Source organism: Colias philodice, chromosome 12, assembly GCF_061535455.1.
Source record: "Colias philodice isolate Cphi_HAF_F1 chromosome 12, ilColPhil1 Martin Lab GWU primary, whole genome shotgun sequence".
Taxonomy (NCBI): domain Eukaryota; kingdom Metazoa; phylum Arthropoda; class Insecta; order Lepidoptera; family Pieridae; genus Colias; species Colias philodice.
The window spans coordinates 7820946-7845966 of record NC_143097.1 but is presented as its reverse complement, the minus strand read 5'-3'; the positions used below and the strand labels follow the sequence as shown (position 1 = coordinate 7845966).

General features: G+C 32.4%; 1 protein-coding gene across 1 annotated transcript in view; it reads left to right on the top strand.

Annotated features, from left to right (window-relative positions):
* Window positions 1-23221, top strand: part of LOC149484172 (uncharacterized) — a 51579-nt gene extending 28358 nt beyond the window's left edge. Inside the window, exons 2-23 of the mRNA XM_089701864.1 lie at window positions 683-731; window positions 1297-1325; window positions 1621-1683; window positions 2083-2220; window positions 2573-2767; window positions 4581-4733; window positions 6664-6781; window positions 7209-7292; window positions 9157-9209; window positions 9655-9861; window positions 10474-10617; window positions 11101-11190; window positions 11544-11766; window positions 12039-12110; window positions 13020-13132; window positions 13426-13518; window positions 15716-15838; window positions 17164-17294; window positions 17863-18042; window positions 20961-21104; window positions 22308-22388; window positions 23087-23221. Coding sequence (XP_089557990.1) covers window positions 683-731; window positions 1297-1325; window positions 1621-1683; window positions 2083-2220; window positions 2573-2767; window positions 4581-4733; window positions 6664-6781; window positions 7209-7292; window positions 9157-9209; window positions 9655-9861; window positions 10474-10617; window positions 11101-11190; window positions 11544-11766; window positions 12039-12110; window positions 13020-13132; window positions 13426-13518; window positions 15716-15838; window positions 17164-17294; window positions 17863-18042; window positions 20961-21104; window positions 22308-22388; window positions 23087-23156 — 2553 coding nt within the window. The 3' untranslated portion in view covers window positions 23157-23221. The remainder of the gene's footprint in view (window positions 1-682; window positions 732-1296; window positions 1326-1620; window positions 1684-2082; window positions 2221-2572; window positions 2768-4580; window positions 4734-6663; window positions 6782-7208; window positions 7293-9156; window positions 9210-9654; window positions 9862-10473; window positions 10618-11100; window positions 11191-11543; window positions 11767-12038; window positions 12111-13019; window positions 13133-13425; window positions 13519-15715; window positions 15839-17163; window positions 17295-17862; window positions 18043-20960; window positions 21105-22307; window positions 22389-23086) is intronic.
* Window positions 23222-25021: the final 1800 nt, after the last annotated feature.

The following is a 25021-nucleotide window of genomic DNA, read 5'->3' as shown; positions in this document are numbered from 1 at the left end:
TTCCGAACGAACCCGCGGCTAGCAGCTAGTCATTAATAGATGAGACTTAGCTACGGCGTAGCTGGACTAATGTATATAAACGGTATTACTCTCTTTGTCTTTATATTCATTGTTCTGGAAGGCGAGATTGTAATTAATTAAACATTATTTTGTTGAGGAATTCATTATAATCATAACGGATCCTAATAATATGGTAAATTAATACACATTAATATACAAATAACACAATCCTCAATGATTCTGTTGTTTATAGTGATAAATAATTCAATTTTTTATCACTACATATGACAACAAAGTCATCCGTTACATCTGCCTGTGATTGTTCGCAATAAACTCAAAAACTACTGCATCGATTTTTATTATGTTTTTACGAATGGATAGCGTGGTTCCCGAGAAAGGTATATATATATACATATATCATTTGTAAAGTTTTAGAGCAAGCGGGCGTAGCTGCGGGCGAAAAGCTAGTCAAATACAAATAAATAAAATACAATTATTCAATAAAACTTGCCTATCGAAACTTATTCCGAGCGTCAACTTATCAAAAAACACTCCTCGGTATTGGAGCGTACAATCCAACTGATTTGTATTCCGTCCAACATATCGAAATAACCGAAGTGAAATTTAAAGCAGAATAAAAACTGTATGAACAAAAATATTGAAATATATTTTTTTGTTTCAGGTGAATCCAGATGAAAACCGATTACCCGTTATATCCCACTCTTCACCATGTGAGTACTGTTCAGAATTGAATATACTTTTGTTACTTTAAGCCATTTTATGTATTGCTTTTCAATTTAAAACGTTTTAATGCAAAGAGTTCTATGAATGTTTTAAATTCCAAAGTTACTGTGTTACGATTTTACGCTTTACTAAGTCCCATTTTAATAATATTTGCTGCAGAGTTAGATACAGCTAAAGGCATATTTGAATTATATATCTAATAAAAATGTATTTTTTAAAGTGAAATTTTTATTACATCGTCTCAAACTTTTTGGTCTGTGTAGCGCATGTCGCGTGTATCGCGGCTGCCGAGTAGGTATACCTACTCGGCAGCCGACCGACACGCGACATGCGCTACACAAAGCAGTCTTCGGAACCGTTCGAACAGTTTCACTTTTACCGTGGTTTCATAAAACCACACAACATTTTATTTATTCTAATGTATGAAATGTATTACTGGAAGAAACTTGTTTCCCGATACAGGAAATCCTAGTGTTCACATGGAATGCTATTTTAATGTTCTATGATATTTTGGAAAATTAAAATATTGTTTATTGTTTATTATTCCCACAGTTGTTCACAAAGGAGATAAAGGTGACACTGTAAGTATCTGAAATATTTTTATCTAAATATTAGTATCTTAAAATTTCCAGACCTAATTTTAATACGGAATCTCTTGCTTTTATATTATTACTCATATTTTTTGCTTGCTAAAATATCGTAGGTTTAACCCAACGTAGGTGCACCATAAAGTCAACATTTTAACCCATCTTAGATTAGGACTTATATTATCCTAACAAAACAGCCGGATTTCTGGCCAATAAATTCTCGTGAGAACTTGTCTCGTATGTACAATGGAAAAGATGATAATATCGCTGAAAACTCTGTATTGTTTAGAGATTAGCCGACGTGGACGGAGATGTGGGTCCTTCCGGAGATACGAAGGACCGTGCGAACAACGTACGTATACATGAATATATTATAAATATTGTGCAGATTTCGGTGTAAATAGGGTAATGAATCTCATTAGATAAAAATGATGGAGACGTATAATATGTTTTGCAAAGTCTATTATTACATACGTAAGTCCTTATTAATTATTTATCTTAAGCTTTCTAATCTTACTTTATTAGACGACATAACATCATTAAAAACAAAGAAAAAGATAAGAAACTAGAGGTAGTTTTGCTTGACAATCTTTTCAATCACCATCAAGACATGTAACAACTCAGTCTGCCCACAAGTAGAGGCATTGTATAGTTTTCAAAATGTAGAAAGAAATATAATTAGCCGAGCTTTAAATCCTTTAAAATATTTCACTAGAAAACACGATTAAAAGTTAAAATATTTTCACAACAGGTTCAAATATCGTCGCAATGCAAATGCAGTATCAACGACTTATCACAAATGCTTGCTACGATTCCAAGTGTCAGAGGCCCACCAGGGCCTCAGGGCCCTACCGGTGCTGATGGGACCACTGGAGTTCCAGGGAAAACGGTATGAATATGAATTAATGAATAAACAATCAATTGTTTCCACAATGGAATATGTTTTCTATTTGGCTATTAGTATATGGCATTCAAATATTTAAAAAAAATTGACGCCATTCATCTGTATTAATTGTATTAGTGCGTTTGTTATGTAAAACAAGTCATAATAATTAAATGTGGTAACAGAGCAGTTAAGACCTGTCTTCTTTAAATTAAATAATCCTCTTCTTTTTCGAAGTCTTTAAATAGCGTATGATTCAAACGTAATTCAACGACTTTTACTTTTGTAGTTTACTATTATATACCTTATGAAGATATTAAGTTCCACACATTTAACTTAACAAACGTCCACTTGACAGGGTCAAATGGGAGAACAAGGTCCCCCTGGCCCAGCTGGACTAAAAGGTGATAGAGGAGAGACGGGTGAAGCTGGAGCACCTGGTATTGAAGGACAACCAGGGCCAAAGGGTGAACCGGGAGCGGATGGTACACCTGGCCTGCAAGGACCTGCGGGGCCCTCGGGGCCTCCTGGTACCGTTCCTCCGCAATTATTGGTAATAGTTGTTTTTTCTAATTTTATTAAAAAGCTATAGTCAATAGTGTAATAAGTCTTCACTTCTAATTGCACTTGAAGCTCCCAATAATAATATAAGAAGAATTAGTGACTTAATCTAAAATCAAAACCTAATAAAGCCTCAAAATAGAAGCGGAAAAAGAAAAAGACAATATTATTAAGGTCCTAAAAGCAGCAAATTGCTAAATTAAATTTAGCTGCGACCCTTAATGGAAAGTGTTACCATAAGATACTTATAATTTTCGTTTTGCCGGAATTTTAATAGAATTCCAATTTCCACTTATATTTTGTACTAAAAGGTATTTTTAATTGCGTGAGGATACTTTTGAGCCCGGAATAGCAAGTTCTTTAATTATTGACGATGAATGGAATAAAGATCTTTAAATAATTAAACATTATATTTGTTACCTTAGAAATCAGAGAAATCGAATATGAATAATAAGGTTTCATAAATTTTTCATGATGGAATCCTTGTAAGAAACTTCCTCAAGGGAGTAGCATTGTGAAAAAAAATTGTGAAGCTCTTATTTCCGGTAAAAGTAATTTAAAATATGTTTGATTCGGCGTTACATTAAAAATGAATTGTGTACTTTCTTGTTTCTGTATGTTGTATATCAATCAATTTAGTCACGAGAATGGATAATGAAAAAATATTAAGTGTAAGACACCTTTTTTTTATAGAAAAAACTATATGTAAATAACCTAGCACAATCAACAAAATAGAAGGTGATCCTTCTACATACATTTATTATAAGCCTTAATATTATTGCCTCATTGCTATACATAGTAAAAAAGATGTTTATAGTGTTCTCATTTCATTTTCAATTCCCATAATAACAACTGTAGGTACGTACTATTTATAAAAATGCAAATTCACATTTCTTTTCACCGCAGCTGGTCGACCGAGCTATGCTCTCGGGATTGCATCGTTTTTGTGACATTTTTTAGATGAAATCTCAATTTTGTTGTTACCTTCAAAATAATAGGCATGTCGTATAAAATACAGTATGTATAAGACTAATATCAAATCGATATCTTTCAATTACTGATCGATTATCTTATAATAATATATCTAATAATTGATATAAATTGAAATGTAAGGTAATATATACGAGCCTTAATAAATCTAACCTACTTCAAATACAATAATATTACTGTAGCAATACTGTAGAATGAGACATAATAGACACAATATGTCTCTATAGAAATAGTTAATTGAAAGGAGTATTAATTGTTTTATTTCAATGAATACGTCGACTGCTTAATAAGGGCTGATTTTTCAATCCATGGTTAATATTTATTCGTCGAATAACGTATTAAACTGTTAATTGGTAAAAAATGGTAATTTCAAAATTGTATTCTTTGCCCGTCTTTGACAGTTTACGGGTGACATTTTAATATTATCGTGTAATACTATATTGGGCTGATAAGTTTTAACCATGGATTGAAAAATCGGCCCTAAATGAAATCTAGTGTTTTAAATAACAATAGAATTTATAGCTAGTTTAAGTGCCACTTCATTATTATTGAGACCATACATTTGGTGTATAATATGATGTTTTAAAAATAGATGTTATCTGATTTTCAAATTCCCCATATGCACACCAAGTTTCATGAGTATCGGTCAAGCCGTTTCGGAGGAGTTTAACAAGAACTTTATAAATTAGATATTATGTGTAATACTGTTTATTCAGCTAAACTCCAAAACCCACTACCACTATAATATCCTATTTGTATTCATGCATACACGGACCGTTTAACTCCTTCAATCTATCTTACAAGTTTTGATGCAGGAATCAACGGGATTATACGCGGCCGGGGGCGTCCCTGGACCCCCAGGTGATAGAGGTCCGATGGGTCTCCCGGGACCCCAAGGCGAAAGGGGCTACCCGGGCAATAAAGGAGAGAAGGGATTACACGGATCCAAAGGCGACAAAGGGGAACGGGTGAGCCATTTATCATTATGACACTGGCTACACTGGACATGAAATTAATGATTGAGCTGTGAGTTTTGTTTAGTCCGATTTGTGTTGTTTTGATAAGTGATGTTGGCAGTGGCGTGCATTCCATAAAGACATAAAGACACTGCCTACCCTACCATTTACCAAACTCTGATCAATATTTAATATCATAAATGAAATTCACAGCGTCATTAAATTTTATTAATTGCGCAATGTAGTTATGAAATAAAAATATATTTCAAATATATTTTAGATCCATCTATCGGTATTTTGGTAGCATTATTATCTAATTTCTATAACACCGGCTCGGCTCAAGTCACTATTCATGCGCTGCACTAGCGCCGCCACAGGACCCAGTACGTCACGGGACGGCAAAGACACAAACTATCCGTGTCTAAGTTTTTATATGTGTGCTCTGCGTGTCTACGCATATTTTATATGTGTGCGTGCCTATAAACACGGCACACTGATGTAATAAAACCACGCACACAAACACACAAGGTAGGCAGTGTCTTTTTACGAAGATATACGAATTAGGTACGAACCGAATTCGGAACTACATCGAAAGTCGAAACTGAAGTTGAATATGCGACCAATTTAAGAAGTGTGATAATGTATACAATTTTGTAGCGGTAAAGACCATCTGCAAATAGTATCATTATTCGTTTGTTTTGTTTTGGAAATAACAAACGTTTACTTTGAGGTTAAATTTGTTTTTTGAGAAAATTAATAATGTTTACTACGACAATTTGCAAGTGAAGTGTTTTGAGAGTAACTAAATAGATTATGTATATCATCAGTGTATTTTGTAAGATAATAAGGCATACCTAATTTAACGAAAAATTCTTATTTTTGTTTTATGAATAAACTTTTAACAAACAGAGAGTGATAGGAAAAAGGCCGATCTATAAATGGATCTATACCGGAATTTGTAATACACAAAGGTAAAGTTAATCATTAATTACATAATAATATAGAATACTAGTTAGGATATCATTGCTACTTTGACAATTATTTTATAGATAATATGACCTATGTTCGTGATATGTTTTCCATTATTTTGCGGAAATACTATGTATCTCCAATCAAATATCAGTACTGCAATATGAAATATTAGTTTTTATGACTTATTATCATTGCAATATTTCTGCCTACCCTGTCCAAAAACTCTGTGCACGCCCCTGGATGTTGGTCGCGTGTTAATGTAGCACTGACAATGATATGTTAGAGCGTATTTTTTGACGTAGAAATACCAATGTAAAACTTCAAATTTTATCAATATTGGTCTAATTTTATGTTGTGACATTTATCAAAAATATTGTCACAATAACACAGTAAACAGCCAAAAAATCAATGTATGGGTAATGCTTTCTATTCAACAAAGTTGTGGACTCCGATTTCAACAGTTAATAAACAGTATCATTTTTTACAAAACCTTAATTCAATTTAAAAGATCTTGTTGAATAATTGATAATTAAATTCCGTCCTCTCATCCTTTACTTGGCCGAAGTTCAAATATACTTCCGTTTTAATTGCCTCAAGTCTTTGATGTCTAGATCTTCATTACTTTTAAATCTTCTAGAATTTTATTTCTGTCTTCAAGAACGTTAGAGCTTAATTATTATTACATTGTTCTGGAGTTAAAATATTTAGCTGAATCAATTCATTTTGTATTTCGGCACAAAAAGTGATTTATTAACCAATATCTATACCAGCAATCTCGAAATTGCGTAACACAACGTCGTAACAATATAGGAAATCAGAAATCGCAAGTCACACACGTATTCGGGAAATAAACTTCGCAATGCAATAATGGTCCATTTTGACCCTCGTAACGTACCGTTATGTTACTTGGAGCGAAGATTATAACTACGTTATAACCGTGTACCAGCGTTGCGCGTTATTACTGTTATAGGGTTACACGGGGTTGCGAGGGCCGCACGGCGCGAAGGGCGAGCGCGGCCAAGCCGGCAAGGACGGGCTGCCGGGCCTCCCGGGCCCCCACGGCCGACCCGCAGAAAAAGGCGAGAAAGGTAACAAACTAACTCAACCATCAAATTTTATGTTTCACTATGCCTTTTATTTATGCGAGAGAAACGCGTTCGCAACGTTTTAGGGCTTTATTGCAACGATTCGGAAAATCTTTATTTCACTACCGGACCCTTGAGATGGAATTCCGTAGCAGCGCGCATTATTTATTGTAATACTTCGTTTTATATGTTCAATTGTGCCGTTTGTTTTATATTTTGCTTAAAAGAGCTTCCTTTTTCATTTTTTGGCGCATTCCCGTGTTTATGGGAGGTATTAAACGTCTCATTTTCGTGCGTTTTATGCGTCCATGGATGTATTGTTATTCGTTTTGGATTGTTAAATATTTTTTATGTTCTTGTAAACATAAACGTTTGTCATGTATTTTGAGTGGATTGATTCTTGTATTTTTAATGTGGAATATTTTTATAGGTGCTCGCGGTCTACCGGGTCCCCCCGGGCCTCCACTACCGGCTGTGTCTGAGAACTCCGTTTTAGGAGACATCGCTAGATCAGGTTGGAATTAAGTTGGTTCTAGTTCAAATACATCACGTAGTTGATTGCCTCAGTGCAGTAGCTGGAATTTCAATCATGCTTCAAGCGAATTCCTAAAATAGACATAGCATTTACCTAGAAGGATAAAAACTTAATAAAAATAATACACGGTCTCGATAAGTTTCCACAAATCGATTGATGCTTCACACAATTTTCGTGTCAAGTAAGCTAACATTATTAAAACTATGGTTTCAAATGTTAATTAACATCTTTCCGCAACAGCTTCGAATCAAATTAAAAAATTGTGTAGTTTGACCGAGGCCAAAGCTTTTGAAATGAAACTCTGCTAATATACTTTTATATACCTACATAGCTACGTCACATTCATTCTTATTTATAATTCCAATTACTTATGTAATTATCATCGTAAACGTATAATTAATATTGTGATGGTAATAACAAATCAATATGGTACATAATATATCACATAATCATACATTATCAGGAACAAGTCCCACTAAATATACGTGAATTAAATCTATTGAGTTATGGTAATGAATATGGTAATGTTATTAAGGATTGAATTATGCTAACTACTTATTGTATAAAAGCTATGTCACGGGAGACTCGTGTGTACCCGCCCTTATGTGTATTAGTTAATTAGATACACGATACTTGCTTATAAATATAAGATTTCAAAATTTCCTTGTATGTAGAGTAGTGAAAATATTGATTAGATATAATCACATGAATAAGGCGAGTCATTATATTTTAAAGGTCAATAAAATTTGTGTTAAGGTACTCTACGAAGGCCTTATTGTTTTATTCATAAACTGACATCATAATTTTAAGTACTGGCTGGTTTTTATTCTGAAAGTCTCAATTATTTCTATGAGAAGCAAATGAGAAGCTATTATAACGTATTTTTAGTTAGCTAGAGTAAATATACATAATGCCATTTTTACTGATTGTAATCTACATAATCTGAATTTAGATTCAGACTTTAATACTATTTGCATCAATCTTAGCAAATAGTTTTTCATGTAAAAAGCAAAGGATTATTACCAAAGATGAATTAAACTTCTTGAAGCGAAAATAAAACCGAGAAGTGACGAAATCTTCGGAACTTCACGGAGCAGTAAAAGTTTTGATTGCTAGTGTTTTCTATAATAGCTTTGAGTAAATTTTCCAAACTAGTTCCGAAGTTCACGTTCCTTCTATGTCAAATAATTTACTTAGTAACACGTGTTCATACATAATTAAGTTTTCCGGAGGTTTAATAAACTTGCCGTGGATTCATTACAATTCTGAATTATAGGGATAGTTAAATCAAGTTCTGTTATATATTGACTTTTATAATTCTGAATGATTCTTCAGTTAATATCGCCGGAACTTCTTTACTTCTTACATAATGCAAAAAATATTGATCAAAAATTTAATTATACACTGAAATCGTGTAGCCTAGTACCTAAACTCATAAACTAAGAAAATGGAAAGCAAAATATGAAATTTAAATATTTAGGTACGTTCATATTAAATTCAGATCTTCAGCTCCTCTAATTTTCATGTCCCAACACATTAGACATCGGAAGTAGCTTGTTAAATTCAAAATGTTCCACACCACACCGCAAACGCATAATCCATCACTTTACTTCGCCGAATAATGGATAAAGCTACGCTTAATAATATTAACAATTCCCTTATAATTATTCAAAGCGTATTCAATATTCATGAGCATTGAACTTGATGGAAAACCGCAGCCGCTCAAGAGTCAGTAACTCTTCTATACCAAACACGCATGAATTCCCGTTCCCGCACTTTACTAATAACACCCTGTTTTATGAGTTTTCCATAACGTAAACTGAATATAAATGTATTCGTTCAGGGCCGCGGGACGTCGCTAAGCTCAAGGGCGATAAGGGAGACCGAGGCGAGAAGGTAATTATGTGCCAGATGTTACTAATAGCGAGAGATATTTTTTGATGGTTAATATATTTAACTTTATTAAACAGCTAGTCATAATATCATACATAAACTTGGTATATTTAAACAATTTTTTAGTACGAAGACCGAAGTCACCATCTACTGTGATATAATTTTTGATGATGTTTATGTTGAAAAAGCAGAATTCTATGGGCTGGTTTTTCCTTTTAATTTTGTTAAGGACGTTCTTTGTATGATATCAATATGATTCAATCAAAGTCGTAAAGTATGAATCAATACGAGAAAGTCGTCATTAATATTCTTTTAACTTTTTAATTAACATCATTACTTATTCAAACTTTTGAATACAAAAGCTTTGCTAAATTGGTCCTATTAAAATTCTGAATAGTTTTACAGTTCTTGTGCAATTAAGTACTGAGTAAAAATTCATTTTGTTTAGGGTGAAAAGGGGACGCGTGGTATAGAAGGACCACAAGGATTTCCAGGGACTGATGGCAAAGCAGGGGAGCGGGGGGATATTGGGCCATCGGGTTTACCTGGCACTCAGGGGCCACCAGGGTTATCGGGACCAAAAGGTGATAAAGGAGATTCAGGACCACCAGGTCCTGTAGCTATTTCGCGTGATGAAGCTGTTATAATGACAAAGGTAATAGTTATTTTGGATACTCGTAATGACCTAAAGAAAAATCTGTCTGATACAAAAGACATGACTTGGTTTATATTCGCCAATCGTGTTAAGATCAATTCTGTCCATTCAATTGAATACACACAATTGAGTTTCCAATATGTGTTATATTTTTCTGTCACAAACAACCTTACAAACAACATTTTTCGCCATAGCTACAATTTCTGTTCAGACGTAGCCTTATAAAGCGATTGTCAAAAAGGACAAGTTGGCACCGCAGACAATATTTTCTTCGTATAAAGTGTTATATCGCTGCAGTAGTTTCGCAGCAGCGTGGGCTATACGAATGATAAATCTTGCCTCGTTTTTGTCATACTGTAGTCTTTATAGCGGTTTTGATTCAGTTTTATGTTTTTTGTACACACATTGTGACTAAGACAAGTTCAAGTTTTTTTACCATGATTAAGACAAGTAGTTTTTTTCTTCTCAATCAAACAAATTATCTGCATTGTAAAAACTAAAATTAACTTTAATTTCGGTTTATTGTTAAATTAGCACGAAAAATTATCCGTATAGCATATAGTCAGATTTATTATTTATTAACTTCGTTATTAATAATTTTTTATTCATTAGGGTGACAAAGGAGAACCGGGCCCTCGAGGGAAGCGAGGGCATCCAGGCGCACCCGGGCCCCGGGGCCCTCCAGGTTTACCAGGGCCACCCGGAGTTCCGGGAACAAACGGTCTATCTGGTGATATTGGTCTTCCGGGATGGACAGTAAGTTTTTAACAAAAGGATTATAACCTATGTAGTAATTAGTTTAAATTATCCAAAAGTCTAAACCTCTATATTATCTCAAGGTTACATATTTAATGAAATTAATTTAATATCTAGATACTCTTCCTTTTTTCAACAAACGAATTTTTTTTTATTACTATATTTTGGTTTTTATCAATTTTAAATAAAACTATCAACTTCACCCTAGTCTGACCTTTAGTAGATATAATAGAAATAAAATATTATATGTATATTATGATAATAAAAAAATGAAGTAAAATTCTTACCAACCCTTTTCATTGAAAATAAATCCACCATAAACAATTCCAGTAAAAACATTTGTACATTCCCTTTTTTCATTACTTAACATAAATAAAAATCCCTCGCCGATGAAAAAGGGATTACATTGCAATCCATTGATTTAAGCACTTAAGCTAAACTATAAGTCGTAAATCCTAAATCGTATAAAATTGGATTTAATAGGGTCCGCCCGGGATCGCGGGGCCGCCGGGCGCGCAAGGCCTGAAAGGTGAAAAGGGGGAACCGGGCATCGCTTTAGCGGACCTCGAAAAGGTAAATCTGAAATTCAAACACGGTTATCGAGCGGAAACGAATAAATTACCCCACTCCATTAATTATCGCCTTTTTAATGGCTTAGCGTTTATAGCTTTTTAGCGGTTAATAAAGCTAGTTAAAATATAAATTATAACATTGTTCACAGAATATTCTGGGCAATAAATTAATAAATTAATGACTTTATTCGAAAAAATACACTAAAGCTAATCTTAATGCCCTGTTACTAGCATTGGATAATTTATATTTCGTTTTAAAACAATATCAATATTTAATCAAAATTAGGCTCTACCTTTACGATTTTATTTCACTAACCTCTTATTTGTGTCATTGAAATTGAACATATTATTCAGATCAAGGGTGAAAAAGGTGATCGTGGAATAGACGGTACGCCTGGTGGCCCTGGTACGGACGGACCGCGAGGGCCTCCCGGACCCCCGGGCCCTGCGAGCCCCAACGTGCAGTACGTGCCAGTACCAGGGCCTCCAGGGCCCCCGGGGCTGCCGGGTAACGTTAACGAGCATGTTGACACATTGACGGATAGCCCGGGAATCAATCGACTTGAAACCGCTTCCGGTGAGTGTGGGTGTTAATGCCCATTCCGATCATTCGAAGGGCATTTAATTTGTTTGACGATAAATTGAAGTGATTTTGGAGAAAGATGTGTTAAATTGTATGGTAGCAATTTCATTGAAACGCTTGATTTAAACAATTTTTAGCTTTGGTTAATATTATAATTAGTATCTGTTAAATGGAATCCTAATGTTTCCATTTGGTAAAAAAAAAAAATTAAGTACATAAAATGAACGTTAAAAAATATCTCAAAAAAATTATTTTACACTTAACAGGTAAACCAAGGGACCCACTGCAAATACTGAGGAGTATAAATAATTTTATGCAGTTTAGACAGGGACAATATCGTAAGTATTTGTTGCTTCCTTATAACTTGCATTTCAAATTAAGAAATTTTATGGAATATTACAATATATGGAACAGTTTTTATGCCCACGTTCGTTAAATGACTAACTCTATATTTTAGTTTAGAATATAAAAAAAATTTATAACAAAATTAGGTTCATTTTCACTATGATTTTTACCTCTATTTATAGACAAAATTATTAAGTTTCACGATATTTTGCTACTAAGTAATTCAATAATTTTCCGCGCAAAAATTAAAACAATAAAAGCACTTTACGCCATTACAAGCGTTGTAACTAGCCATAATTCACTAAGTAGTGAAGCATTTTAATATGATTAACTGTTACTGAATATGAATGAGACACCATGCTTAGGTTCATCGCATACCGGCATACTACGCATGATGGTCGGTGTTAGAATGGAATTAATTATCATAAACTGTGTCTGCTTGTTTTGATTTTCACAAACGTGTTTAATAATATGATGCATTTTTTTTGTTCTTCTATAAAACCACCGAATAAAAGGTTTTCTGATATACCTACTTAGAAAAGCAAATTCGATTGTCGAATTTGTATCATGAGTGGCGATCCAAGGCTATGCTACGGGTGCTACGGACTACGATGCTACGGATACGAAAAACTTTGATTTATTTTGTCGTATTTTTTATATGTTCGACGTATATAATTAATAATTATAATTAATTAAATATAATTCATAACAATTTTAATTGACTAGCTCCACGTTTATCCAATTTTAATTTTAATACAAAAACTACAACCAGTTTCTAGAAAAAAACCTAATCATGATTAATTGCTTTTTTTATTTATTTTATATAATCTTAAATGCAGTTTCAATATGTACATAGTATAGGTATTTTATGATGTATATTCTTTTGTTTTTTTTTTTATTAGGTCTTGCAGAGCCGCTAGATGTAGTGAATGAAAATGGAGATTACGATGACGAAGAAGACGGGAAAACAATAATCGGCACTATTTTGTTCAAAAACACCGATTCTCTATTACGTGTAAGTATTTTTAAATAGTGTGTCAGTACAAATTCAATAGAACATATTTTAATTTAGTAATAAATTATCAAATTTGATTTGGTTTTGTAAAATGCTCCCATAGAAAATGTAACTTATAATTATATGATGTTGCCTGAATTGTTTTAGTTCTTGTATACTTATATAATATTATAACATCGAGATGCTACGAAGTATAAATAATTTTAATTCACTTTCAAAATTCTTTTTATCTTGAAAATTTATATTGAAAACATAAAAATGTATTTTAATTAAAAATATTTGTGTCAAAATAGTTGGGAGCGAAGAATCCCCGAGGGACTCTGGCGTATGTTATTCAAGAACAGGCATTGTTGATCCGCGTCAATAATGGATGGCAGTATGTTTCTGTAAGTTTTGCTTCTTAATTTAATAATATTATGTATTGAAAGTAGTTCCATTATTTTAATAATATTATTTGTATTGAAATTAGTTTACAAAATGCTTGTGTACACATAATGTAAAAAAAACCTTTAAACATGAAAATATATTCTTACAGTTGAAAATAAGTTATTAAAATTCATGTAAGTTACAAAGAAATCAGAGGCATTAATTAATATCTACATATTAATTAGTTGTGTAGAAAAATCTCTACATTCAAGTCATACTTATGTTCTGTATGTCTATAAGATGCTGAATTGCCTTTTTTAATTTTATGTGATTATAAAAATCAGTTATTATAGGTTGTATTTTCACCACAACAATGAAAACAAAACAGTTATAATCTGAATGGTTATTCTGCAATGCCTTAAAGCAATATCAGTTGTGAATTATGAATTAAACTATTTAGATTAAATACTGAATTCTGCGTTAACCAGATGTGAACAGTAATGTATTACAATTTTAGTAATTTCCGTGTCTAACTCGCTTGGCTGGTTTATGTGGTTTCAATATGTAGTTAATTTGGAATCGTGGCTTGATAATTGGAATGGCAGTTTGTAATAACGGAGGAAGTGATTTTAATTACTAACGTAACGTATTGTTGGCATTTATTTTCGTGCACGAAGAAACTACATAAGTAGACATTTCTATAGGTTATTAGAATTTTACTACAACAAGCTATGTCCTGCGGTTTTATCCGCATTGCTCCGTTCCTATTGGTCTTAGCGTGTTGATATATTATAGCTTATAGCCTTCCTCGATATATGGGCTATCTAACACTGAAAGAGAGTTCCTGAGATTAGCTCGTCCATCCAAACAAACTGTTCAGCTTCATAATACTAATATAGAAGTAGATAACGTTCCATAATAATAAACTACGCTATTCTCGTGACGGAATCAGTAAAGAGTTTTGTTTACGTAAAATATTCGAGGTTCGACGAAATAAAACAGAAAATTTATCTCGACCCAATTACGCAGACATTTTTTCTCAAGTTTACGTAATGCGTTTGTATCATTTTGTCCCAAGGGCACGAAATGGTAAAATATCTGCGCAGTACAACGTATTGTTTTTTGTTATTGCGAGTAATTTGATTTGGATTTTAAGGAAAATACAATTAAAACAAAAACAATAAAATGCCACTGTTTTATTGTGTGTTGTGTAAATCTGAAAAAAAAACTGAAAGTTGAGACAGTATTTTTTAACATTTTTTATTGCGAAGTAAATAAACCTTTAGATAGAATTGAAGATAAACTAATGAAGTTAATTCCTTTATTTATTTAATTCATAACTCTTTAGCGCTTTTAAAATTTAAAAGCGGCTAAGGAGCCGTTTCCGAATCATCATCAAACGTTAAATTTAAATTTAACGAGTTATTAGAAGTAGTTAGCATACTTCGTTAAAAATGGAGTATTGACAATTCAACGCAATAAAACTATATTTGAACACACGATAGTAAATAAACACTTACCTTCGATTATCCGACGATCGCACGATAACTTTCCTTTAATTTGGATTTATAGTAAATTCTGAGAAATGAACATTAATATAAGTGCCTCAGAGAATTCCCTTCGTTCAGTAAACACTCGCATCGCATGTTATATTTCCAAGATATCGGTAATTTTATCAGATAAAAAGGTAAAATCTACTTGATGTTCCATTGGGAAAAGATCCCGTTTCACGGTATAGATTTATTTAAACGAAACCTACGTAAAATCCCATGTGAATAAGTGTTTTCTGTAGCCTTTTTTTGTTTATAAATCATAAAATATAACGTCGCAGGAAAGTAATTGACGGATCACATAAAAATGTTAAACGACACCAACATTTTATAAATTAGCAGCTGTACATTGTACAATGCCACTCTTCACTGTGTTGGCGTAGGTTAGAAATTAGGAATATACATTCTTTGAAGAGGGATTTTTAAGATGTTGATTTTGAGCCCAATTGATAATATATAAGTTAGAGAAGCGTACACAAACTAACTTAACATTTCTTAAACCATAGTTTATGAGTATTATAATATTATTTCATTTAGTATACCAACAGCATTCATTGAGATATTATTTTTACATTTATAGAAGCATTAAAAACTATCATTGCATATGCATAGTACAAATTTATGAAGCAACAAAGTTTATACTAAAATATGATTTCGATCTGAACAGATGGGTTCCCTGCTGGCGGTACACAATCTATCCGGCACAGGGCCAACTCGAACACCCCTCCAGAACATTCTAGGGACATCAAGCTTGGTGCACCAGAAGAATTCCTTGGGGGAAGGCCCCGTGGTACGTATGTTGCATGATAATAAAGTGTAGTGTAATTAATACTTCAAAAATGTCAATATCCTTTGTCTGTGTTTATAGATGTTTTATGAGTAAACTGTTAAAAAATTTGACCTTTGCATTGCATATAAACAACAAGAAAGATTGTAAAATCGTGAATTCGTTGACATAAAAGTGGAAATAAATTACTGATTTTATTCTCATTTATTATCAAAATGTGTAATTTTAAGTACTTACGTTTCAGTCAAAAGTTTAAGTATTTGTGTGCATGCGGAAAACAAAGTTTTTTAAAATTTTGTACACAATTTATCTTATAGCAAAGTAATCAACTGCAAACGAAAGTTCATAATAGATTTGTTGTGAAAAAAAATTCAATCACGGCCAGCCAAACTGCCGTGAGTTGCGTCGTTTTGCATTCTCTTTGCAAAAACCAAACTGTGTCAGCCCAAAGGGGAAAAAGTTCATTCATTTAGAATTTAGATGTATTAATGTTTAGCAAAATAGTACTTACTACACTTGCAATAAGTAGTTTTTATTTTTTATTATTTGGTTCACAAATTGGAATTGACACAAATAGGCTTAAAAACTATTGACATTTGCGGTGTAATCCCTAAATTTGTGGGTACATACATACAATTAAATTGAAAGTTCTATAAAATTATCAATATGTACTAGAATAAGCATACTAAAAATTTCTTACCTTTCCAATATAATTAAATTTTAATTTACCGTTCTTTGTATTCTAAGAAATAGATTGTTATTCTGTTTAATTACGTGAAAATTGAAACTGAAGAAATCACTAGAAGGTCACCTTCGTCTATAAAATTAATTAAGTATGCTTTATAGAGCTTAGTGACTTTTATTCAATACTTCATTATAATGTTAATATTGAACTATTTTCTTATTGCTACAAATTGATTCTCTTATAGATTATTATAATATTCACAGCGAAAGCTTCACTTCAGATATTTAGAAATTAAATTATATTTTTTAGAAGCTAACCCAAAATTTCTGTTTCTGAGCACTTGACATATTGTTTGTATTGTTTTACTTTTTCGTTGTCGTTCATTTTCTCAATTTGACTGTCATCCATCGCTTATGTATCAATTACCTAAAATTATTAATTAATTAATCACCTAGATAATGTACTTTCTGAAGCACAGGAGTGTGCACTTTCTATATTTATACAATACATTAACTATTAGGGCCGGCAACATACTCACAATGTGCATATGCAGGTGCATATGGGCGACGTGGAGCACTTACCAGACGCGTCAGCTCTGTAACCTCCATAAAAAAAAAACTATTAATAATGTAATTGTAAACAGCTCCGTCTAGCCGCTCTGAACGAGCCCCATACTGGGGACATGCACGGAGTCAGCAGTACCAATTACGAGTGCCACAGACAAGCGCAGAGGGCCGGCCTCGATGGCACTTTCCGCGCATTCATCTCGTCCAGGTAAATTCAACTTTATTCTCTTTACACTTACGTTCAATTACCTTTGACAGTGTAGCAACAGCAGAGTCAAAGATTTAATGAATGTTAAATGTGTCATTGAAAGCTTATACATATTCATGCAATTTAGACTTTATGTACGTGAAACGATTTTTACTACGGTAACGTTTTTATTCAGGTGCCGCTTATTTTGTCTGAATTATGATGGATCCTTTTATAAGTATACTAGCGGTCCACCCCGGCTTCGCCCGTGGTACCTACATGTTTACGTTTTTTTTTCATAAAAACTATCCTATCTCTCAAGTTGGATCGAACTGCACATGGTGTGCGAATTTTATTATAATCGGTTAAGTGGTTTAGGAGTCCATTGCGCACATTGTGACACGAGATTTATATATATTAAGATTTAAAAATATCCCTAATTCCCTATATTTCCACACAACTTCTTTCAACATAACCCGTAGCTTCCTTGTAAACAAGGCATTACATAAAGTTTGAATTATTTTTCGTAAATTTTGTCAGAAATCTCAAGTCTCTACGTATAAAAAAACATTCATATTTTTTGTCACAGGGTACAAACAGTGGACTCCATAGTGAGTTGGGTAGACCGGGAAATACCCATAGTGAATATAAAAGGCGATGTCCTCTTCAATTCTTGGAGTGAAATGTTCGACGGGTCTGGCGCGTTGTTCTCTCACGCTCCGAGAATATATAGCTTCAGTGGGAAGAACGTGCTTACTGATAATATATGGTAAGTATTAATGAAAATATGTTCTGTTTATCTTGTGTGTTAGTTAAAATAACGAATGAAGAAAAATGAAGATATGAATACTGAAATTAAAAGCCAAAAGTGTCAAATAGGCCATCAGTGGCTTAATCTGGAAGTGGTGTGAGACTGGCTCGTAAATTAATAAATTATTGAATAAGTTTTTCGTTTTTTAGTTAGACTTATAAAACTAAATAAACACAAGTAATATTATGATAGATTTAAGACAGTATAAGTTTTAACGTTGTTATTGACGTTTTTTTTTTTACCTTTATTAACTAATTTTCGAGAGATTGTTTCTCTGTGTTATTGTGTCGAATAAACTATAAATGACATCGTAAAATACACTTACTTCATTGGTAACAAAGAGATTTCATTTTATAATATTTTAAAATTAATAATTTGTCTGTGTTAGTAATCACTATTCCAGAGTTGGTAAAATTTGAGCACAAAGATTCGAGCGTCCTAGCTCATTGCATAAAACGCGATTTCATACAGCTCATTTGCATTTCCTCGCTAATTTTATATGATAGTCGGAGTTTGATGCAAATTCAGTCCAAGTGCTTCGATGGATGTATTTTTCTTCTTATTTTATACATTTGCTTCTTATATGTAACTACCGTTCATTTATATCTACGTTATTATGAATCTATGTTGATAAAATAGTGCTGTAATTGCTATTTCGGAAATATTAGTTCGTAAATATTTAATAATACGAAGGCATTTTTGCTTATAAAAAATGATATTTTATAGCTGCAGAAAATATTAAATTTCCAAGAGTTTTCAAAAGGAAATATTATAATTATCATCCTATATCTCGATGTGTGAAGTCCCATGTCCCCTAGTGGGGTAAGGGGCAGATGCATTATTCATACATCTGTTTCACTGATCGATTTTCTTTAGGGACAAGTAGGTGATCAGCCTTCTGTGTCCTGCCAGACCGAGACATTTTTTTTTTCTTCGTCTCCACCGGGAATCGAACCCAGGACCCCTCGGTTCTACGCTCACGCGTCAACCACTGTACCAAGGAGGCGGTCGAATCGGTCCTATATCTCGATAGTTCAACAAAAATCAAAGTACATATAAGTACATATCGGTAAAACTAAATAAAATCCGTAAGACAAACCAAAGCTGATGAAACAACTTTATTCAAACGCTTGTTAATCAAAATCTAAAAGCTGACCTCATTCAGACATCCGCACGATAGCTCTTAGAATCGTGAATTCCTCTTTAGTTTGTTGAAAATAGGTCGTGTAAGCTAATTTCCAAATCAGAAATTATTTTCTCTTCCGTCAGTGTATTTGAAATACTGCTAGTATTTCATCATCGTCAAAGGATATTATAGCGAAGGTGTTTTGTTATTAATTCCCTGTTATGGATTAAACTAGATTGACGGCGATATTAACTTCGTGAGATGTGACGTCATTTGGCTGAAACATTTTGCAGTAATAAGAATCTTTCACACATTATTACGCTTCATTTGAATATTTAATCAAATTCTTAACATATACTCGCACTGATTAGAAGAGATAAATGTCCCTTTTGTGAGGTAGATGAATGACTATTATATTTTGAAGGGATCGGAATTTATCAGATGAAATATTGTACGGAATCATTAGATTTTAATTAAGGCTTAATGCTATTGACATATTATATTACTTGTGCTACTTTTGCGAAGCCAGATTATATCACAGTAAGTAATGAGGATACAAAAAGAAATATAATGAAAATTACATTTTAATATTGTTATCCCTTTTCATACTAATTACATAACGTGCATTTCCATGTTCGCGTTTAAATTACGGAGACAAAGAAAAATACTTAGTTGTTTTTGCCGCACTATTTTTATAATAATCCATTTTATAGTCCCTGCGCCCGAAAGCCGTTCGTACGTATTATTATATTCATGAAGGTAAAATTCGCTTACAATTTTATGATGACCCAATTTTGGAAAAGTAAACATTGTACGAGTGTAATTTCTGCTTTGATTATATGTTGTGAGGAGTGGATAGAAAGTTCTGATGACTTGTGAAGTAGGTTCGTATTATGTAACTTAGTCGTACTTTGAAATATTACGATGTACGTGAAACGATTGTTAGTGATTGTATATTATGTATATTTAATGTGGGTTTTTAGGTTATGTTTATGCGTAATTATAAAAAAGTAGAAATGTTCTTTGATAAGAGATAAGCGTTTAATGAACAAGTACTTATTATTTTGATATAATGTTCGGGGTTTTTGTATGTGCTGGATTAACATCTAGGTTTCGTAGTGGTGTTTTTGTTTTGTTTCTGTTTCTAGCTAAACACGAACGTACGAACTCTAAATAGTTAATATGTTTTGATATGTGTTAATAGGTATACATTTCAATCATTTAATCAGTTTTGATAAGCTAAAATACCGACGAAGGCTCTATTGTATTTGTCGTCAATGTATGTTTTTATAGAATTATTAATTGGATATGGATTTCGTTCATTTTGTTCCAGGATTTGCTAATAAAATTAAACGTATCTACTGAGGTTTATGAAAAATTGGCAATCATAAATATTTCCTTACTAACATTATAAATGCCAAAGTATTGATCTGCCTGTCTCTTCTTCACGCCTAAACCACTGAACGGATTTTGATGAAATTTGGTACAGAGTCGAGACGAGGAGGACGTATTACGTAGAGAAAACATTTTAGGGTACTTTTCCACCTTATTGTGCAAGGATGTGTTTGAAAACTCCTATCCGTATCGCTACATTTAGTTGGAATTTTGAAGTGTTTAATGTTTGAAGCGATACTATTGGTTATCTACAAACACATTCCTCACTACACATCCTCGCACATGGTTGGTGGAAAAGCACCCTTAAACATGCGTAGCAACGTTCCACGTATTTAAATATAAATTATGTATCCAGGGCGACTAAAGCAGTATGGCACGGCGCTAGCCCCGGTGGCGAGCCAGCGATGGATGCGTTCTGTGACGCTTGGCACACCAGCAACCCAGAGAAGTTCGGCCTGGCATCCTCGCTTAGATCAAATAAACTTTTAGACCAAGAGACGTGAGTACTTATATAGAGGAAACTATTGTTTCAAACGGTCCTTTTTTGTCAACTAGAGACGACATTTTTTTCAAATTCTCCCGTTATAAGCACAATGGTTGTGTGAGAGAAATTGCTTTTGCAAGATTGCCAATTATTGTGTACTATTTTAAGATATTGATAATTGATTTTAATCACAGGTACATAATTATATTTTAATTATTTTCTTGATAAACGCCGCTGGTTTTGAATACGATGTTCTTTAACTGAAACTTCGAATTATTTTAAAAATGAAGTAGTGAAGAAATTTGGTTTTATCCAATTATAAATATTTAAGTTTTTCATCATAAATCAAATTAAGCTGAAAAACTTTCACAAGAAATAAAACATACACAGTTTTCTACTTAAATAAGCAGATATCCTGAAAAAATTGTTAGAAACTCTCCCTTTGAAAGACGTACAAAGGCAAATGATTTTACTTTCTTAGAAACTGTTCTAGCGTAAATAATTTTTGCACTCAGCTTTGATATAATTGAATATGATTTAATGTTAGCTTACAAATAAAATATTGTTAGGGAAGATATTTATAACATCCTTCAATTAACGAGAATTGAAAGAAAGTATTTTGAATCAAGTACCGCTCGCTATATATTAATTATTTCGACTTATTTTCATTGAAAAATAAATCATTGATATGTTGTAATTATAAAAATGGTTGTGATCGATAGGGCTATATACTACTCAGGTAATGATATTAATCACATCAAACTTAGATTTAACTTTTGTTTTCAGCGGCTTTCTAGTATCTATAAATTAATGTATGTACAATAAATCCATCTATGTATAACTAGTATTAAACTGCACAAAGCCTTTGTTTATCAAGAATATGTAGCTGTCCTCAAATTTTGCAAAATTGGTTCTGTAGTTCCTGTAATAATTCTACCAACAAACAACTAAAATTTCAAAACTTAGACCTCTACATTAGTAGAAAAATCTTAAATATATCGTCTCTATAATCTTAATATATATAAATCTCGTGTCACAATGTTTGTCCTCAATGGACTCCTAAACCACTTAACCGCGGATTATAATAAAATTCGCACACCATGTGCAGTTCGATCCAGCTTGAGAGATAGGATAGTTTAAACATGTAGGTACCACGGGCGAAGCCGGGGCGGACCGCTAGTAATATATAAATATCTGTAAGTATTTTATCTTTTACAGGTATCCTTGCAGTTCAAAACTAATCGTGTTGTGTGTTGAAGCAGCACCAGTTGATACAGTGAGAAGAAAAAAGCGATCCAAGTACGTATTATTATAGTAAAGTAAAAAATATTTATTCAAAAATCAAGCGTACAATCTCCTTGATACTCATGACTATAAGATAAGGCTGTTAACACAGTAAATTGAATATGCATTATTTGAACCAAGATGCCCACACTATATATAACTCGTGGCCCGTATTGTGAGCATCAATACAAAATATAAAGACACAAACAAAACGAGACATGGATGTAAATGAAATGTCGATTTAATAATATCCAAATAATTTGTAATGCTTGTTATTTAGTTTTTTTAGAGAAATTTTCAATAAATACTTTTTTAGCTATTGAAATTCCTAAAGCATTTCGATTAAAGATCAAAAGTCAACCTCTTTGTAAACTTTGTTTAGAATTTGGTAAAGTCTTAAAAGGATTTAAAACGTTATTTATTTATTATCTTTTGGGAACATTAAGATTTCAATTTTCTGTTTCCTTTGTAACTAAACAAAAGAAACTACAATTGTTTTTTTTTTTATATCTCGCAAATTTTCAACGCATTTTATGTCGAAATGATGTACGAATTCTCACGTATGATACGAGCAAGATAACCATTAACCGACCAAATTAAGTGTACTGCTAGTTATTGCAAAGCAATATGAAATATCTTACAATACAATATTTCCGTATTGCTATTAGCATAATTCATTTCAAAGGAAATAATGAAATTCTTTCCTCTGACAGGTACCGCGCAGACAAATTACATTTCCTGAAAGACATCGAACAACGGAACGAAACTAGGGACATATTATAGATGTTGAATATTTATCTGTAAAGTAATCAATTGCCTTTGATATAAAAGATTGTTAAACAATGGCATCCGAGTAGATATTATTTCTTGATTAGTATTGTGATGTTTTAATTGGTTTTTCTTTTGTTGATTGTTTATACATAATCTTTCTTTTCATAAAATAGGATATTTCCTCGTATAATAGTGTTCTGATCTAATAAATTTTATGATTTTTTTTAAGTTGATCGAAATTCTAGATACAAAATTGTTTCATTTTCGATTTAACCAATCATTCAACTAACGCTTTTTCTCTAATATTATTGGTATCTATTATCGTTAAATATCTTAGCAAGTAAATCTTATTAAAATAACTATGTGCTACCAATTTTGCCGATCTTGTATAGTGTTCTAAAATTATTTTAGTGGAATTTTCTTATTATTATTTTTTATTTCTTTTTATAAAATAAATTAAAACCATATTCATAAAATATGCAAGCAAAAACGGAATACGTTGACACGGATGCCATTTTTATTCACAATCTTTAATCACAATGGTAATAAATGAAAATTGTGAAGACTGTAAATATTTTATAAATGTAAGCGATATCTGACAACCCGGTGGAGCATATCGACAATACAAAGCGCTCTTTTATTTATAGCGATCTCCGACTGCGATTTTTTAAGCGACTTTAACGTCTTATAATGTTTTATTGTTCAATATTGAATGCGTACAAACCGATAGTTAACTAGCACAATTTACTGAATACACAATAATATAGTTGCTTTATGTTATTGCAATTCGTCTTTTTATATTCATAAAATACGTTTGTGTTATCTTCTCATCGCAATCTTAATATTCAATTGAATCGCAAAGTCTGTCATTGTAATTAATCATTCCTATCGAACAACGAGCATATCTAAGTGTTATTTTAAAATAAATATATTTGTGACTGTATATTTAATTCCTTCTTATTGAGATAATGATCGTCTTTTTACAATAGGTACTTCAGTGGCCCCGTTTGACCCCTCGTTTGATATTTAAAACTTGGCCTAATTTACACAAACTGACCATTATCAACGTAAACTATTATTTAAACCTTGTTCAACGTTCACCCAGATTTATGTGAAAAAGCTAGATCTTTCAACGACTAATTAATTTCAAGAAACTAGCATTTACTTGGAAGTTTAAAACGTATAGCTCAGCTTTTGGGTAAGTTTAACGTTTTGTTTTGTCCCCGAGGACTTGTGTAGCAACTGCTTCAAATGAATGTTCTTACAAATAAAATACACCGATATTTAACGAAACAAATTGTCCTGTTGGAACTTTACGTACTATTGTTTCTCATGCAAGCAAGACTTGTTTCTTAGCGTTAATGTTTGAAAGGGCTTTTTGTGTTTCTGCTTATTATTGTACATAATATGACGTAACGTATTAGGTATGTGAAATTGGTATTTTCTAATGTTTGATTTGCATAATGTGAAATTGCTTTTATTTTGATAATGCAATGATTTATTTATAGATTAGGTAAGGTATTGATATTGTCTTTGTAAAATATTTATTTTAAATACTTAATTGTTTTATATGACTACTGTCGCGATTCTTACATTGGTTGGCATTTTGCGTAAGAAATTAATCGACTTTACTGTATTTCGAAGTAGTTATTATTTTCGACATGTTTAAGCTATATTAAATTACCAGATAAAATGAAACAAAACAATTTACGTAAATAAACAAAAGTATAAAAGTGGAATTGTTGTATAAATTGCTGACCTATTTAATATTTGCCGATTTCATCGTTTAACTGTAAATACAATGAACGCCGATACAATTACTGAAACATAAAATCTGTAGTCGGAAACCGTACACCATTTACATCGTAAAAATCATT